The 19,263-nt window shown below is 38.6% G+C and overlaps 1 protein-coding gene across 2 annotated transcripts in view; it reads left to right on the top strand.

Annotated features, from left to right (window-relative positions):
- nsg2 (neuronal vesicle trafficking associated 2) overlaps positions 1 to 18,681 on the top strand; it is a 31,238-nt gene extending 12,557 nt beyond the window's left edge. For both annotated transcript variants that reach the window (XM_061752351.1, XM_061752350.1), the window contains exons 4-5: positions 13,044 to 13,154; positions 15,984 to 18,681. In XM_061752351.1, the coding sequence (XP_061608335.1) occupies positions 13,044 to 13,154; positions 15,984 to 16,187 (315 nt within the window). In that variant the 3' untranslated portion in view covers positions 16,188 to 18,681. The remainder of the gene's footprint in view (positions 1 to 13,043; positions 13,155 to 15,983) is intronic.
- The last annotated feature ends 582 nt before the right edge of the window (positions 18,682 to 19,263 follow it).

The following is a 19,263-nucleotide window of genomic DNA, read 5'->3' as shown; positions in this document are numbered from 1 at the left end:
ACCTTTGTGGCCCAGCCGAGGAAAGATGAGTGCTGCACAGTGAGCGAATCACACAATTGGGCTCTTCAAAGCGACGACACGGCCCGCCTGGCTTTCTGCTCCATTCTCTTGCGTTGTTGTTAGGGGAGACCAAAGAGAACTCACGTTGTCATGGCAGCAAAGTAAAGCTGTCTCCATGGCAACGCGCCACGAGAGCCGGTGGGAGGAGGCAAGCCAAGGTGCGTACATAGCAACACGGAGATCGGATTTAAAACTCAAATAAAAGTCTCTTTGATTACATTTACTTTCATTTTATATCATTAAATTCTAAGATTTTATGGTACAAAAAAAATAACAGGATTAATAAATGGAGGGGGCGGCACGGTGACCGACTGTTTAGAGCATCTGCCTCACAGTTCTGAGGACCGGGGTTCAATCCCCGGTCCCGCCTGTGTGGAGTTTGCATGTTCTCCCTGTGCCTGCGTGGGTTTTCTCTGGGCACTCCAGTTTCTTCCCACATTCCGGAAACATGCATGGTAGGTTAATTGACAACTCTAAATTGCCCGTAGGTGTGAATGTGAGTGCGAATGGTTGTTTGTTTGTATGTGCCCTGCATGCACGTTTTTATAGACAGTAGTTTCACCATTCCCACACGCTTTAAACAGATTTAAACGTATTAAAACAGACTTTTTACAGTATTCCTTAGCGCCTGTTCTCACTCTCTCAATGTTAAGAAATGACAGACTATCATATGACATCACTTTGAGGAAACACAAAGAAGACTCGCTCACAGGGTTCTCCAAATAAGAGGCATAGTGTGCTTGCTTCAAGCTGTTTATTTGTCAGTCCCAGTTGAGGTTTACTGTAAAACTGACATACAAAACAAAAGAGAATCAAACATTGTGACGAAACCTTCAACAACTATACAAAAAAAGAAATTTAACGTCATCATCATCTAAAGCATTTCAGAATTAATATTGATCTAATAACTAGACAAAAAACATAAAATATTTAAATAAGATATATCTTATTTCACTAGATAAGGTAAATATGAAAGGTTTTAATGTGTGCAAACGTTGGTCGAACTTCCGGTAACAAGTTTTGCTCTGACCAGCCAATTAGAGGATGTAAAAATGCTGATGTCATCTAGGGCGAGCTTGCTGGCCTTGGGACGAAAATTTCAAATCTGATTGGTTAAAGAAATCTATTGTGAATGTGGTTTAAGTTACATAGGACAGGACTTCTGATTCTGAAGGCATTGGACAGATTAGATTAACAGGGCAACACAAAGAGGGTGAAATATGATTGGACAAAATAAATAAATAAATAAAACCTAACATCCAAATACACATACTGGAAGCGGTGCAACCAAGAGAAATGCTACGAAATGAAATGGGAACATTCCCTTCCTCTTATGTCAAGGTTATCGTTTACCCCATATTTGACCTCACTGGTGATTGCGGCGTATGCGTCAATGGGGATACTGTTGGAATATTGCCATCCGTGTTTAAACGTAGCTCGCGGCGGTTATCAGACTTTTCCAGAAATGTTGCAGTCGGCTTACGAGGGCGCGCGCTGCCTTCAGCTTTTGTTAGGCGCAAATGCAGCTCGGTTGCTCTGATTCTGTGTGATGTCGCTTGCTTTTTGGGGGCTCAAGCGAACCGCCGGCTTGGCTTTCACTGACGAGCTGATTCACGCACACACACACACGCACGCACACACAGACGCACACACGCATACACACACACGGGGATGCTTGCACATCTCTTCTTTCCTCAAAGCTTTCCATTTTGTGTTGATGGATGGAGAAGCTCAGAGCTCTCTAATCCGCCCTCGCTCGCCCGTCTCCCGCTTGTTCCCACCTTCCGTCCTCTTTTCCCGCGCCTCTCTTCTTTTCCCGCCTCCGTTTGTCTCTTTCCTCACTCTTGATCTCCATAGTGTTAAGCAAGCCTCCGTGCACTGCAGGAATAGCCACGCGGCCATGACGGTGTCCCAAATAAGACAAATAGGAGGAATGTTCAATCAGCATTTCCTGTGATGCATCATTATCATAGAAACACAGTGAAGAACAGGGAATACTTTTGTAATGTTGCCTCAAGGGAAGCCAGTCAGTAGGGTTCGGGTGTCATTACCTCTCAAGTCCCCCCAACGCAACCCCTGTCGCCTGCTTTTAACTCACCCCGACCCTCCCGTGTCTTTCCGATTAGCCCCACTAGACAAGATGAACAACATCGTGTTCCAAGCGCAACTTTGTCTTCCTTGTTTGTTAGAAAAATCAGTGACGGAATCCTGAGGAATCTCATTTAGATGGACATGACAATACATTTCGGTTATGTTTCTTAGCATTACAAAGTGCTTGCTAGTTTGACCAACTTTTTTTTTAGGAATATTCTTCAAAAAATAAAAAAATAAAAAACACTGTTGGATGAAAATTGTAGGAAATTATACAAAAACGTTAAGCACTATGTTATGTTGAAACTGGGAAAATTTTGATTGTCAATATGTAAAATTTAGCTTATTATTTTCATAACATTCAACAATGTTCAAATATTCAAAAGCATGTCTGTTTTCTACTAACTACTGCATTGATTTTTGGATGAGGTCCAACTAAATTCTCATTAAAACAGGTTTTTATGTATCAGTTTGTTAAAAGCCAAATGTAACTATTAAAATCCAGCAACATTTTTTAGATACTGTTTTTTAGATAGTGTTGCGGTGTTATGCCCCTTAATGTAGACATATAGACAGATGAAATAACAATACTCACAGGCATATATTCTTTATCCTATGCCTATTTTGGGCATTTCCTACCCAAATTATCTCGCAAACCCGATAAACGGATGTCAACGATTATAAAAATAAAATAAAATAAATCGATAGAAGGGGACCTTTAAAGCAATGTATTGAAGATCAAATGCATAAAAAACATGTTTAAATATGCTTAATATACTAAAAGTGTACCTCCTACATCTTGTATTCAAAGTCCTTAGATTGCGGTCAATTGCATAGTACTTCATCTTAGTTAGACCTCAGTTTGACCAGTAAAAAGGTGTTAAAACGAGAAGTCAGTCTTGAACTGGGGAGTCCGTGCAAGGAAGTGACTCGTCTAATTAGGGTTCTTCATTCAGATTCATGCGAAAGGAACTAAGACGAGGTGAGAAGCAGATTACACACCTTCGGGGGGTACATATCTCATATTTTAAAGTTCAGCAGAAAGTCATCCTAACGAGAGCTGACTTGAACGCATCTATTAGCAACGCAATGCACGCAGCCGTTTAAAGGCTCTAACCGGAGATGTCTTACCAGTACACTCTCTTCCGTCACCATTTTTACCCTCATCCCCTTTCTCTTTTCATCCTTTCTCGTCCAGTCTGTCGTGTCATGCCGAGCCAGCATTCAGTAGCCAGCTCCTACTGGCACGTAATCACACACACGCATCATATTGTTCAAAAACTGGCTGCTGATAAAGTGAAGCGGCCAGATGTGATGGCCAGATACTGGAGACTTGGCAGAGCACAAAAACACAACACCAGTGGGCAACTTCCAGTCGAATGGCTTTTGATATTATCAACTTGTTTTGTTTTTATGGTAGTCAAGTTTTATTGACAATGATTAGGTCATTATATTCTCCCCATGGCACTTGGTCTTTTTCACAGATGTTAAAATCATGCAATGAAATTTGTGACGTAGAGGTGTAGTGGGTAGGAGTTGAACCAATTCGTCGAGTAGTTGACAAATTGCCTCTGCATCAACATTCAACGCTTGAAGTCGACTAATCAAGCAAGCAAACGAACAATTCCTAATCCTATCAATGAACCTAACTCATGTTTTTAGAATGTGGGAGGAACCTGGAGAAAACTCACCCAAGCACGAGGAGGACGGGCAAACTCTATACTGTAAGGCCCTGAGCTGAGATTCGAACGGCGACCTCAGAAATGTAAGGCAGACGTGCTATCCATTAGGCCACCATGATTGAAATCCACCTTAGGTCGATCCAGGAGAGCCTGGATCTCCTCCAATGTTATTAGTTTATTATACCATTCTGGACCGTTCATTGCGGTTTGAGGTCAAGCCGCCTCCCCAAAGGCCTGTCGAAACCGACCGAAGCCATTTGTCACCGCCAAGACGTCCCGAGCGTCAGCTGCCAGAAGGACGGGACGGACGGACAGCTCATCAGGGTCGGCCAGACAGATAAATAACAGAGGCCCAATGGCCGCCGTGCTGCTGTGTGCTGAGCTAGATGTGAGTTGATTAATAAGTCCAGATGGCTTTTGTTGAGCAGCGTGTGGTCCGCATCAAGCAGCGACATCGGCACATCGCCGCATATGCGCTCAAACGCCGTTCCCGTTCAACGCGCTTAAGCTGAAAAGTAAGTGAAGGGGTAAGAAGTCCTCCATTCGACACTGACATTCCTTTGCACAACAACATAAAAAGCTGGGCTCACTTGCCAAGCACAAAGAGTTTCATCTATAGCCAGCAAGCATAATTATCTCCATGCAGCCTACAATACATTGGCACATGCCAGAGGTTGGTATGGTAGCAAAAAGTTGCACTCAAGTAAGAATACTGTTACTTTAGAATAACATGACCCAAGTAAAAGTAAAAAGTGTTCCTCCAATTACCTGAGTAAGTATTCAGTGGAAGAAACCACACAAGTATTGAGTAACTGCTGATTGATCAATTTGCAAATCAGTGAATGAACACCAAATAGACAAAAGTCTAAAATAGGAATGTGCAAATACAGATATTGCCCAATTATATCACTTTAACGAAATCAATTAGGAATCAAATCTTCATAAAATAACATAAATGAGGGCAATTTTCAGCCCCAAGATTTCAAGTCGTGAAACAGCGTAAGTTCCAAGTGGAGTTCTTGTAGGCTGAAATGTGGACACAAATGACAGTGCCATGACATAGCTGTTTGTTTTTGTCATCTGTAAGGTAAACATACTGTACATAGATTGAAAGTGAGGCCAGGGGTGTTCTGCCTCTCCTGACTGCGAGTCACACGCCGTTGTTTCTGCCAGGCTTTACGTAAATGAGTCATTGTGAAAAACGTTCTTCTGTGTGGGGCCGCGGAGACTTTGTGTGCGGTCATGTGACTGCCTGGCTCTGTTTGATTGGCGAAATAGAATAATGGAACAACGCTTGAGGCACTCTAACAGACCAAAACAGATACATTGCACAAGCAATACTAGCCCTGTGTAATGAAGTAAAAGTCATGTTTCTTAACAAAATTACCCAAATAAAAGTAAAAAGTAGGTTGCATTAAAACAACTGTGACAAGTACAATTTATCCAAAAAGTTACTTAGGTGTATGCAACAGAATAAATGTAGTGTGTTGACATGCAAGCAACTGTATATTGCTGATTCTATTTGGCGTGTCACTGTCGCACACCTACAGTGTGTGATTTGCGTCTAGGCTTGGTCTGCAAAGAAATAATGCAGTAAAATGTAATCTTGTAATTGGGATACATTAGCACGATTAGCGACTGTCTGGCGTTAAAGTAAGCACAGGCTGTCCCGGTGGCTGCCAAGCTGCTGGATTATGAATCCACTCAAGGGGCCACTTTTCAGCCTTTAATGTCACATTGCATCTTTAACGACTCCAAACAGGCGGGATGGCCTCCAAACGCACACAAAGGATACATTTTGAATACCAATGTCTTATGACTACTAACCAGCGGTGGGAAGTGAGAATACTTACTGTACTTGACTTGATTATTTTTTTCTGATGACTTTTTACTTTTACTCTTTACATTTGAAAACAGATGCCTGTACATTCTACTCTTCACTTTGTCAATGTAGGTCAGTTACTTTAAAACATTTGGGTTGCATTCAAAAATTCTGTCTAATCTAAAAAATTTTTTTTTAAAAACATACAGTTAAGGTCTGTTTTTTCAGTACTCGTTATTGTTGATGAATTTAGCACTTTTTTTGTTAAACAGTTAAAACAATTAGCAAAGCTATAGGACCACAAACACCATTTTTTTTTTTTATGAGTGATGGGAACTATGGTGTGCAGATTGTTTTTTTTTGTTTTTTGTTTTGCATTTTTGTTGTTGCGCCAACATATCAAAACAGGTATTGTATAAACTTTACAGTAAAAACAAAAAAATAAATAATTCTTACCTTTGCAGTTAAGTACTTTTCAGAGTCTGTACTTTTTACCTTGACTTAAAGGAAAGGAGTTGAATACATTCTTATACCTTTACCCAGTAGAAAAACAAACAAGAAAACTAAGTCACATACCAGAAATACTGCCTTGTGCGGCCGCCCTTATTGCGCAAGCCAGAAACCGCCGCCAATGACAGACATTAATATTCAAAATCTTAGCATTTTTTTGGGCTTGCCTTGAGCCCCCATATGACTAAATATGCCCCTGCTTTAAAAAAAATATATATTTTTTTTCATTTTTTTTTTTTTACACCAGTATCTGTACTTAAGTACAATTTGTGAGTACTTTTGCCACCTCTGCTCCTAACAGCAGCCTGGTGCATCTTGTTATTGAAAATACTTGATGACTTAGGTGCACTTTCTGTGACCTTTACCTGTAATGATGGCCTCTGCAGTGAAATCCCTCACACACACACACACACACACACACACACACACACACACACACACACACACACACACACACACACGCACACAAACACGCACACACAGCATGAGCATAAAGGTCACCCAACAACACTTTCCGCAAAGCCCTGAAGCAGCGTGGTTGAAATGCGCACACCTTAGCTGATTTGAGATGAGACGAAGACCTATATCACGGCTCACGTTGTAGTTATATCAGCTCGCGCCATTTAGTTACCACACTACCGTCGCCATGTCAACCGCGTTGCTCGTCCTCGACAGACCTCGTATATAGAGTATGCTCATCACATTGTCCATATGTCCAAGAGCAAAGCTAAATTGCTTTTGGGAGGACAAAACAACAATGCTCATGATGAGTCCGAAAAAAATAAATGCTGGAGGAAAATCAATTTAAAAAAAAAAAATAAATAAAATAAAACACTTGTACATTTCAACAGTAATGGCCCTGCATTTTTGCTCCTGGGTAGAAACAGTGGATCAATTTGGGGAGGAAAAAAAGTTTTTTTTTATCAGACTGCAGCTTGAATCTCAATATGAACTCCCTGGAGACTTCAATATGTATCACATTACACGAGCTATACCCTTAAAAATTTGGCTTTTACAAAGATAATAATGCTAGAGTACTAATTTAACAATATGTGTGGTTGTAGTTTGTATTGGTGGAGAACTGTACTGTATCATTCCGAGAGCTGTTTCTAATGTTTAGGTAGCGGTTAACAATATGACCATATAATAGTCTGTCTCAATTGTTGTGAATAATCCAAAATTTCCCTTGATATTATGACTTTATTCCCCCAACTTTACATCTTTTTTTTCTCGTAACTTTATGACTTCACAGTACCTATATTTTCATTAAATTCTATCTATCTATCTATCTATCTAATATGTTATGACTATAATTTTTTTTAGTAACATTATAACATAAGTAAAAATTAACATTTTCTCTCAATATAATAGAACAATTCTAATAACACATTGTACTTGTTTCTTGTAAAATTACTTCCCCTACATGATTTTTTTCCTGATATTATGACTTTATTCTCTTTACAGTATATTATGACTTAAGTTCCCCCAAATTGCAACTTTTTCCTTGTCTGTTTTTGACTCGCAAAAAAAACAAACCATCAAACCCTTATTCCTATGAAATTACCTTTTTTATTTTGTAAATGTATGACTTCATTGTTGTGAAAACAGCTATATTTTCTCAAACCGTTATTAACTTATCCCCCCACCAAATTACAACTTGTTCTGGTCAAATTTAAATTCTTAATTCTTCTTATAACTTTACAAGCGGCACGGTGGCCCCGACTGGTTAGCACATCTGCCTCACAGTTCTGAGGACCGGGGTTCAAATCCAGCCCCCGCCTGCATGGGTTTTCTCCGGGCGCTCCGGTTTCCTCCCACATCCCAAACACATGCGTGGTAGGTTGACTGAAGACTCTCAATTGCCCTTAGGTGTGAATGTGAGGGTGAATGGTTGTCTGTTTATATGTACCCTGCGTTTGGCTGGTGACCAGTTCAGGGTGTACCCCGAAGATAGCTGAGATGGGCTCCAGCACGCGACCCTAGTGAGGATAAGCAGTACAGAAAATGGATGGATGTAGAGTTGTTGCTTGTGTCCGCGCTGTTTTTAATTGGTATCATTTCTTTTCTTCACCCCCCCTCTAATCTTATACTGAAGTGAAGGTGTGTGGATGTGTGGGATCTGAATTGGGCCCCCTATGTGATCTGTCAGTTCCCGGCAGAGAGAGTGTGGGTGGCGGGCTTCAGTCTGACAGACAGCCGAGCACAGACGAGGGACGGAACGCACTTTGGGAAGGAAAGGCCACATCATTAGGTACACCTGCACAATCCAACGGGAGCCAACCCAAAAAGGAGACATGTTCGTTATTGTGGTTGTAGAAATGTACCGTATCATCATGAGAGCTGTGTCTAATGTTTTTGAACAATTTAGTTGCACGAGAGGGAATTAGAAACACTCTTCAATGAAAACTACAGTAAATACAAATAAAGTAATAAAAAATACAAAGAAATAAACATAAAATACTAATACATGAGTAAACCTACAACTACAAATAAATGATACAAAAAGTAAATACATGAAAGAAATAACAAAATAACACAAAATAAATACAAATGAAGCAAATAAAGTAACAATTATTAATAAATGCTAATTACAAATAAAGAAAATGAAGTAAAAATAACAAAAACTGAATACACATTAAATATTACTTCACAAATACAAATAAATTAAAACTTAGACTAATAAAAAATGAATATGAAAAATGTAAAAATAAATAATAATACATAAATAAAGTGAAAATAATACAAGTGAAAATACCCCCAAAATAACAACAAAAGTAAAAACTAGTAATATATCACAAATTCAAATAACATACATTTTTAAATAATAATAAAAATAAATAATCTAAATAAAGTAAACACAAATAATACTAAATACAAATTGAAAAGACATAAGAAATAAATAAAAATGAGGCAAAACATAAGAATAAATACAAATAAAGTAAAAATAATACGAAATAACTACAAAATAAAATAAATAATACATCACAAAAGCAAATTAAGGCAAAATTTAAATAATAACACATAAAATGAAAAAATGAAAAAATAATACAAATAAAGTAAATATAAATATACATATTAAAAATACTACATAAATAATCAAGTCAATCATTTTATATATATATATATATATATATATATATATATATATATATATATATATATATATTTCTGTCCTTGTTTGACAATAGTTTTGTTGTGATATTATTCACAAGTAATAACATCCACTTTTAAATCAGCACATTTCTCCACATCGCCACTAGCCCAACAGGCACATCAAGTGTCACACACCCGGCGCTCCTTATTGCCGCTGTCGACTCTCCTTATCAGGAGTGACGCCGAGAAACAGGACGATGGCTGTGTCGGGAGCGACAATGCTGCATGGTGGCACGTTGAGAAACACAAATGACACCGTAGCAAAGAAAGCCATGAAGACGATCAGGGCGGAGAAAGGGGATAACAACTCATAACAATGATTACGAAACTATTTCTTCCATATGAAGTATTATAAAGTGAATAAATTTTTTTCCAGGTTCCAATTTGTAAAACCTTTATTAACTCTACAAATAAGGTTTTAAATAGCATTTTATCATGATTAATATGGCAAACCATCCATCCATCCATTTTCAACACCGCTTATCCTGGTTAGGGTCGCGGGACGCTGGAGCCTATCCCAGCTGACTTCGGGCGAAAGGCGGACTATACCCTGAACTGGTCGCCAGTCAGTCGCAGGGCACATATAGACACGGACGACCATTCGCACTCACATTCACACCGTCACTGAGTGGGAACTGAAACCACGCTGCCTGCACCAAAGTCAGGCGAGTGTACCACTACACCATCAGTGACTATGGCAAACCAGTCTAAAGATAAGTTAACCAGTGTATGATAAAACTTAAGTGAAACGTAAGCATAAGACCACTTCTTGAGCTTTTTATACACATTACACTCTTGTGTTTATATATTTATAATGAAGATAAAAACGTAATTGTTCTGACAGTTTCAAAAATTCACACATACCTCAGAAATAACAATAATCTACAGGCCTTTTACCGTCTGCTGTTTTGTGAATGCAAAAAGGCTACCTGATCCTGGCACATCAGATCACAGATCCCTCTGGTGTACAGTGGACCAACGCATACTCGCGGTTCGGCACCTGCGGATCCACTTATTCGCTGATTTTTCTTTCAATTCTTTTCTCCTTTTTTTCAATTTGTTTCTTTTTTTTCTTCTTTTGGGGGGGAACCAACCCCAAGAATGTTTTTTGGGTTTTAAAAAAAATTATACATTATAATATATATATATATATATATTGGATAGATGTTTTTTTGAGTTGTACAGGTTATCGGTCACGTTAATGGAAACAAGTTTGGAATGATTTATATTGGAATGTTTGGAATGATTTATATTGGTTTCATTTTTTATTTCACAAAAACCGAGCATATGAACAGGGGTGTGTAGACTTTTAATATCCACTGTGAATACAATTTAGAAGTACAAGTGTTGCCGTTAGCTGCCGTTCTGGAAGCAGGAGAAGCTATTACTGATGAAAAGGAAAAAAATAAACAACACATGTAGTAGCAGTGTTGTTGTCTGCGGCGCAGGAAGCAGGAGCACCTGCTCCAAGCTGGCGAGAGAGAAAAACACACACAAAAGCTGAAGAAAAAAGCTGTGGAAAAGTTAACCAAAAGTCAAAAGTCAGTGCTAACGGAGCCAAACTCCCCCAAAATTTGCAGACCCGTTGAAAGATCGAAGAGTAAATGCAGAAGTTAAATGGCGGCTTGCTTCGCGTGCGTGCGTCAGGCGGCATCACGCTGATGGACTCCGAGCAACACTCGCCTGCCTAATTGTTGTGACATGTTTGCGGGAGCCGACGGAGTGGAGCGGCCAATCGGAACATCCCAAAACGGGAGCGTGGGAGGCAGGAAATTACAATTCAATGGAATGGCAACTTTTATTTAGTTATTTATTTCCCAGACAGATGTGTGTACAAGGGTGGAACAACACACACACACACACACACGCACGCACACACACACGCGCACACACACACACACACACACACACACACACAGTTGTCAGACGTTGGCAGGCGCTATGTTTTTAACACAGATATCCTTCCACGCCTCATTTGCATAATTCAAATTAAATGCTATTTCACAGGCATCCAATCAAAGTGTCAAGTTGAAAGCAAATCCTTTTTTATGTTAATCTCCTCCACAACAGCATGTCCAGCCTGCCAGACAAATGAATAATGCACATGGCAAAAAAAAAAAAAAAAAAAATGCACAGAGATGGATTTATTTGCATTAATATGCCCACTTACAATTATGGATATACTGTATTGTTATACTGTACATCCATTAGAAAATTGGAAATAAATTCATCACTGTGTTGACAAGGGATTGTGACGCACTACTAATGTTATTTATATGTATATTGCGTATTTATTTAGGTAATATTTTTCCATGTAATTATATCAGCATTGCCACATAACCAGTAAACTGTCATTGCTCTTTGACTCGCCGAAGTGTGTTTTTATCAAAAATATTGAGGGTGGCACCAACCAACTAACTGGAGACAAATTTCTCGTGTGTTTTTGACATACTTGGCAAATAAAGATGATTCTGATTCAATATATATAATAATATTGCTCAATATCTGACAATTTAGTGAATTAAATTTAAATTGTCATTACATTTACATATTTAAAATTAATAACTTAATATATGTTGTCATCGATTTAAAGTGGTTAAGGGATTTAATCAATGTTTTAAAAAGATACATCACATGGTGTAATGTGTAAAATATCATTAAAATGATAATAATTATTAAGCTATTTTGCCATTAATTTAACATAGTTAAGGAACATTTGTTTCAGAAAAGTAGTCAATATTTAAGTTGACATTAAAAATATGTGAAAAAAATACGTGTGATATGATATAATATGTAAAGTATTATTAAAAGACTAATTTAGAATGTATTTAAAATGACTTAATATATTTTGTCATGAACGCAAAGTGGTAAGCGGATATTAGTTTCTGAAAATTCATCCATATTTAATAAAATATTTTAAAATATACATGAATTGGTGGAATATAAAATACATTTAAAATTGAAATAAATTTATTTAAAATGCATAACGGACATGTTCTGCCATAAATTCAAAGTGATTAAGGGATATCATTTTCAGATAATACATTTAAAAATAGGACATACATACCATAAAATATATTTAACTTAACATTAGTACTTATTCATTATGATAAATATTTAATTTATATATTTTGCCATGAATTCTAAGTAGTTAACAGACATTTACAGACAATTAATCAATATTTAATGTAACATTTAAAAACATAATGTGTTTAAATTAATAATATATATTTTTTTGGGGGGGTGACACATTTACAGTGTACAATAGTCAAAGCTCATTAATAACATTCACTTTTTTCACTCATTTGCAAAAACTCAAAATTGAATTCACCTTGGTCGCAGGAGACGACAATTAATTGGATTACATGATGGATTTTCAAATCAGTCAGTCAGCTTCAGTTGAGCCTTTGTTTTGACACTATTTTCTATTTACATGTTAATGAGAAGGCGTGTTCATGACACGCATGTTCAATTCATCATTGCTCCTTAAGACACCTTCAATATTCTCTTGTGAGACCGTTCAGAAGCGCAGTGTCAATGGTGTTAATCCATGAAAACAAAGCACACTGCTGTCGTTCTTAACATCGAACAAATATGATATACTGTACCCATACATCAAAACACTATTTGTCTTCACACATTTGGATTATATATATATATATATATATATATATATAAAGTAAATACACACTGACTGACCTGATTAGTGTTTGCGCGCCCTGCAGGTGACCATCCTGATCATCCTGGCCTTGGCCTTCCTCGCCTGCATCGTGTTCCTGGTGGTTTACAAAGCCTTCACCTATGACCACGCCTGCCCAGATGGATTCCTCTATAAGGTACAAGAAATAATAATAATAATAATAATAATAACAAGAAGAATAGTTGACACTCTGATGCAGTCCAAAATCTGCATCTGAAATGTGTTTGCAACACTACTTGGACAAACTACGTTTGCTGTTTTTCTATTTTTCTAACATGGCGTTTGCAGTGGTCACCATTTTATTGCTCCAAAACAAGATTCATCATGGTGTTCGTGATTCAGAGTGGTCCTTAAATAACTTCTTGATAGAAGTTCTAGATTAAGCGCTAAAAGAAATTGGACAAATATTAGCATTCTCCCGTGCTCCGCATTTGTTGTGCACTATCTTTGTGTCACCTTGAGCGCCAAAGACTCCGAAAGGTTGAATCTAAAAGCTATTTTGGAGCCTCTGCGGGGACTCTGAGTGCACGTTGCTCAGCTATCATTGTCTGCACTTGGATATCGAACAAAAGAAGTGTGCACCCACTCGGGTAATACAAAGTAACACGTTACTCCAGAAATCTGCCACTTTGAGTAACGAGTGAAGTAAGGTGTTACTTTTCCCAGGAAAGTAATTAGACGACACATACTTCTTCAATCCAACAATAGTTACTTTTGCATCATCAATGTTTCTCACCAAACAATAATTTGTAGCTGGTGATTCAAACAAAGAGCAGTCCAAATGTGCAGAAGCATTTAACCAAGACCACCACACACCCTTTTTTTTTCTTCTTTTTTAAATGTTTTTATTTTATTTTTTCCCAATGAATAGAAGAACCCACGACCCTAGTGAGGAGAAGCGGCTCAGTAAATGGATGGATGGATGAATAGAAGAAAGTGATTTATTCTACAATGCACAGTGACGGTGTGCATTGTCGCCACACTATTTTTGTTATATTCCTTAGTAAAACATATGATTGTTGTTCCTTTTTCATTTACACATTAAGAATACAGTTTTACTGGCGTGTTAAATGCGCAATGCATTGTGGGTTAATTATTCACACAGCGTGCGCGATCATCAATCGGTCATGGAGGCTAAGGACCGACTCACTGAAGGACTTCCAATACTTAGTTTCAATAATATTTACAAGGAAAGGTGTGAACTCTCAACTTCGTCTGTGAGCTGGTTGAACGAGCTGCACGGCTAACGTCACGTAGTAAGAATGGATACAGTTAACCTATGTCATGAACATGGTTAGGGCGACGGCGAGGAACGCAAGGCAAGAACATGGTGGACCCAATTGCAGGGAAGCAGGGAGGCAAGGCAGGAGTGCGGGAATCTCAAAATAATATTTAATTCCAAAAACAAAGGAAAACAAAGATCATGAAAAAGTCTAAATGCTAAATTAACAAAGTCCAAAATCTAAACACAAAGTAACAAAGAAACACTTGAGTGAACCCAAAACAAGAAACAAGACATGACTGGTGAAATACCTGAGCGACAATGACATGGCAAGACATGTGACAACGACAATGAACCGACGAGAACTGAAAGAAACCAGGGAACTAAATACAAACAAATTGACGAGACAACGAGGAACACCTGGACAAGACGAGTGGCTAGAGAGAGCTGATTGGTCAACACAAAGTAGACGAGAACAGGTGGACACAACAACCTAATGAGCACACGACAAACATGGAACACAGGAAAACATGGAACAAAACTAAACAACCCAAACCAAAACACAGACCATGACAACCTATTGCTTTTTTTTGATACTGTGGATAATTACTGCCACTTGGCAGCTGCTGAAAGTAACTTAAAAGTTACTTTTTTTTCTAACTTAGTTACTTTGGAAATCAAGTAATCGGTAAAGTAACTAAGTTACTTTTAAGCTCAAGTAATCAGTAAAGTAACTAAGTTACTTTTTCAAGGTAACTGTGGCCACACTGATAAACACATTATACTGCAAAATGGAAATGACATGCCTTACATTCTCCTGAATTCATTTTCTACCTTAATAATCATGCACAGAGATGAAAATAACATTTGAAGAGCTGTTTACTGTCGTGACTGATGCCCAACTTCAACTTATGACTCATATATATATATATATATATATATATATATATATATATATATATATATATATATAGATGAAAAGTATTTGAAGCGCTGTCTTCCTGTAGTGACTGATGTGCAACGTTGACATCAAGACTCATGCTTGTCGAAATCAGCTTTTGAATATCTGCTCACTGTAGTGACTGATACACAACTTTGACATCACGACTAATGCATAGAGAAGAAAGCAGTGTTTGTAAAGCTGTCCACTGTAGTTACTGATGTGCATCTTTGACATCAAGACTCATGCACATAGAAGATAACTGTGTGGGAAGCTGTCCAGTGTAGTGACGGATATGCAACTTTGACACCAAGACTTGATCGTATGGAGGACCACAGCGTTTTCCACTGTAGTGACTGATGTACCACACCAAGACACATGAAAATATAAGTGCTTGACAAGCTCTTCTCTTTAGTAACTGATGCACAGTTTTACCATAATGACTCATGCATATAGCAGAAAATGACGTGAAGTGTTGTGAACTGTAGTGACTGATGCGCAACTTTAACATAATGACTCATGTATGTATGTAGAAGAAACATGTGAATATCTGTCCAGTGTAGTGACTGATGTGCAACTTTTGCATTTTGTGAATCTGTCCGCTGTAGTGACTGATGCTCAACTTTGACAACAAGACTCATGCATATTGGAAGAAAACAGTGTTCACTGTTGTGACTGATGCCCAAAATGTGAACATATACTTTAGAACAAAACAGCATTTCCATTGGTTTCAGTGTTTGTCATAAAACAAGCGTGTCATTTTTGGAACCCAAGCGGCCATCTTGTTTTTTGGTTTGTTTCAGCACAAGCGGTGCATCCCGGCCTCGCTGGAGGCCTACTACGCCGCGCAGGACGCCAACTCCAGGGGACGCTTCTACACGGTGATCAGCCACTACAGCATGGCCAAGCAGACCACCTCGCACTCCGTCTCCCCCTGGCTGCCCGGCGGGGCCGCGGGGCAGCCGCACGACGCGAAGCCGCCGCACGGCGGCGGCGACGCCCACTGAGCCGGCCAAACACCGAGACGCACACGCGTGCATACGCCATGTCTACATCTGAGTGTGTTATGTGCCGATAGGGCCTTTAGACTGCATGCAGACATCACAGTCACAAGTCACGTTTGAATTTGTCTGCCCGTTTGCTCTTACTGAGAGGCATTTTTCTCATTCTTACACACACACACACACCATCCCACTTACTTTTATTTATTGACTGTCGATCGATTTATTTTTTACAGTAGCGTGTGGATGTTTTGTATGTGGCTCAGTCCTCCAACTCTACCATCTCCTCTTGTACTGTATACTATTTGTATAAACATATATATATAGTCATGTCCAGTATTGGTGGGCTAAAAGTAGCTACATGTACACACTTTTTTTCTATTGATTTTTTTTACATTAATAGTTTTTTTTTACTGGCATCTTTGCCTTCCTTCCTTCCTTCCTTCCTAGTTGCTTTTTAGTCTGACATCCTTACTTCTATCCATCAGTTGTTGAAACTAACTTTTCTGCCTTCTTCCGTTGTTCCTACCTTCCCTCCTTCCCTCCTTCCCTTCTCACTTCCTTTCTGCCTTCCTTCCCTCAGACCCACTTTTTATTCATGCATCCTTCCTTCCTTCCTTTGCTTAAAACTGCTTTTCTGGCTTTCGTTCATGACCTCCTTCCTCCCAATTAAAACCTACTTTTTTCTTCTTCTTTCCTAACCTCCTTCCGCCCATCCTACCTTTGTTGCTGCCTTCCTTCCTCCATTCCCCCTTCATTCCTTCTATCAGACCTGCTCTTTATTTGGCATCCTTCATTACATCGCTTAAAATTGCTTTTCATTCTTTCTCTTCATTACCGCCGTCCACCTCAAATCTATTTTCTTTCCTTCCTTCTTTCTCTCCTACTTTCCTTCCTTCAATTCCTATTCCACTCCATCGCTTAAATCGTTTTTCCTGCCTTCCTTCCCCTCAGACTTGCTTTCCCCCCGGCATATTTAACTAAATAACATCCTTCCTTCCTTCCTTCCTTCCTTCCGATTAAATATTAATCGTGCATCTTTCCTTCCTTTGATTATTATTATTATTATTATTATTATTATTATATTCTGATTTTTTACCTTCATTCCACCTCAGACCTGCTTTTCTTCTTTCCTTCCCTCCTACCTATTTTCCTTTATTTCCTCAGACACTCTTTTAATTTAGTTTCAAGCGACTTATTTGCCTTCCTTTAGTACCTGTTCGATACCGCTTTCAAATTATTCACAGTACCTGTAAGAGCTGTCAGTTAATTTACAAAGTGTGTAGCTACTTTTGGCCCACTGCGTATATACATTGATGAGCCATGTCCTCGACTGCCTCTGCTGTTTAACCTCAGGCATGACCCCCCCCCCCCCCCCCACCCCGCCCCCCCCCCCCGCCCACGACCCTGACCTCCAAAAAATAATGTGGACAAAGTGTGATCTCTGGTGTTGTTATTTGACTTATTATTAAATCAAAAAACATCAATGAGGAGTTTTTAACCTCCTCAACATGATTCATTCGTGCATCTAAACATCCTCTCAACTCAAATGGTCACTATTTGGGCCCCCAAGTGTACATAGAAATGTGCTTGCTTTTTTTGTATTACAATCATTGCAAATGTTTGCAGTAGCTTTAAGTGATATATTGTTTCTTTTATTTATTTTTTTACATATTGCTGTAGCTGCCAGTCAAAATCAATTTCCATGTTGGAAAATGGAGGTGTGTATTTGAGGGAGGCGTTTCTAACGTGTTAATACTCCACACTTTAATTAATCTGCGGGACTGTTTACATGCTGCTGTTTTGGCTAGCAACAGCGTTCAAATGGGCCTGGTTGTTAAATCTAATGTTATTACTAATTACGATTTGTCTCAATTAGATGACTCACCCGGCAACTAATTGTGGACGGACACTATTTAAGGAAAATATTGGTTGAAATACTGTATATTACATACACAGTGAGCAATTCAATGATTCTAAGATCTGAGGTATAGGGGTGCTAAGAGGTGGAACAAACCATTTTGAGGCCGAGTGTGCTGGATTTTTGTTGTTAAAATATTACATTTTAACCAAGTACTGTATGGTTATACACTTTTTTTAGCTTGTTTAAAAAGGACAGAGTAAAAAAAAATAAATCTCAAATTTTTAGGGGTTCTGGGATTCAATTTAGAGGTGCTTATGCACAGCCAAAATTGGGCTAGAAACACATACGGTGGAATTCATGCAAACAACAACAACAAAACAAACAAACAAACAAACAGACAGCATCCATTGCCAAAATGTCTTAATTTTCCTTGAGTTTATCTACGCATTTTCTGACTGCACCTTTTCATTTTGCAGCATCTGATCTGTAGTCAAGAGTGCTTTCTATTGACTGTTGTGATGTTGTTAGTTGATAGCGTACTGTAGCCATACCTGTAATGAACCCGTGTGCATCCCTGCCCTCCTCCTACTCTCTCGGTTCAAAACAATCCCAATAAAAAGATGCAGTGACCCGTGACGGACGTGTCTGTGTGATTTACAGTATCTGTCGCATCACAAGGGCAAAAGCATTAGGTCGCTCCTCTTCAATAACAGGTGGGCGCGAACTGCTGTCCCAATACCTTTGACCGCAACTTAGTGACAAATTAGTGACAATGATGACTTGAAATAAGAGCGTCCCCACTTATGAGTTTTTGTTTAATGTCACTCCTAGTTAAAGTTTACTGTCAAAGTAAACATAAAATAAAGACAATTACAGATGATTCAAAACAACCAAACAACTTTGCTTTAAGAATTCCCCCACTAGCTTGTTGCTAACAAATAATGGGAAATGCCATTGACAAGTTTATGATTATCATCAATAGTCATGGTGTCCTTTAAGCGATGGATAATTGAACACAATCAGTGGAGCAACACACGTAGATAGACAATATTACAACACTCATAGGCATATGCAGTATTCATCCTCTGCAAAAAAATGACTAATATTATTGGAGCTGCTGAATGGTCTTGAGGCCAGAGCTGCTTTTATCCTATGAACCCTCGCGGGCCCTGAGGTTCTCCAGCTCTGGCCATGTAATTATTCCCAAGGTGAGGCATC

The sequence above is a fragment of the Phyllopteryx taeniolatus genome, chromosome 17, assembly GCF_024500385.1.
Source record: "Phyllopteryx taeniolatus isolate TA_2022b chromosome 17, UOR_Ptae_1.2, whole genome shotgun sequence".
NCBI lineage: Eukaryota > Metazoa > Chordata > Actinopteri > Syngnathiformes > Syngnathidae > Phyllopteryx > Phyllopteryx taeniolatus.
The sequence above is the reverse complement of the archived record's forward strand: the minus strand, read 5'-3'. Positions and strand labels throughout refer to the sequence as shown.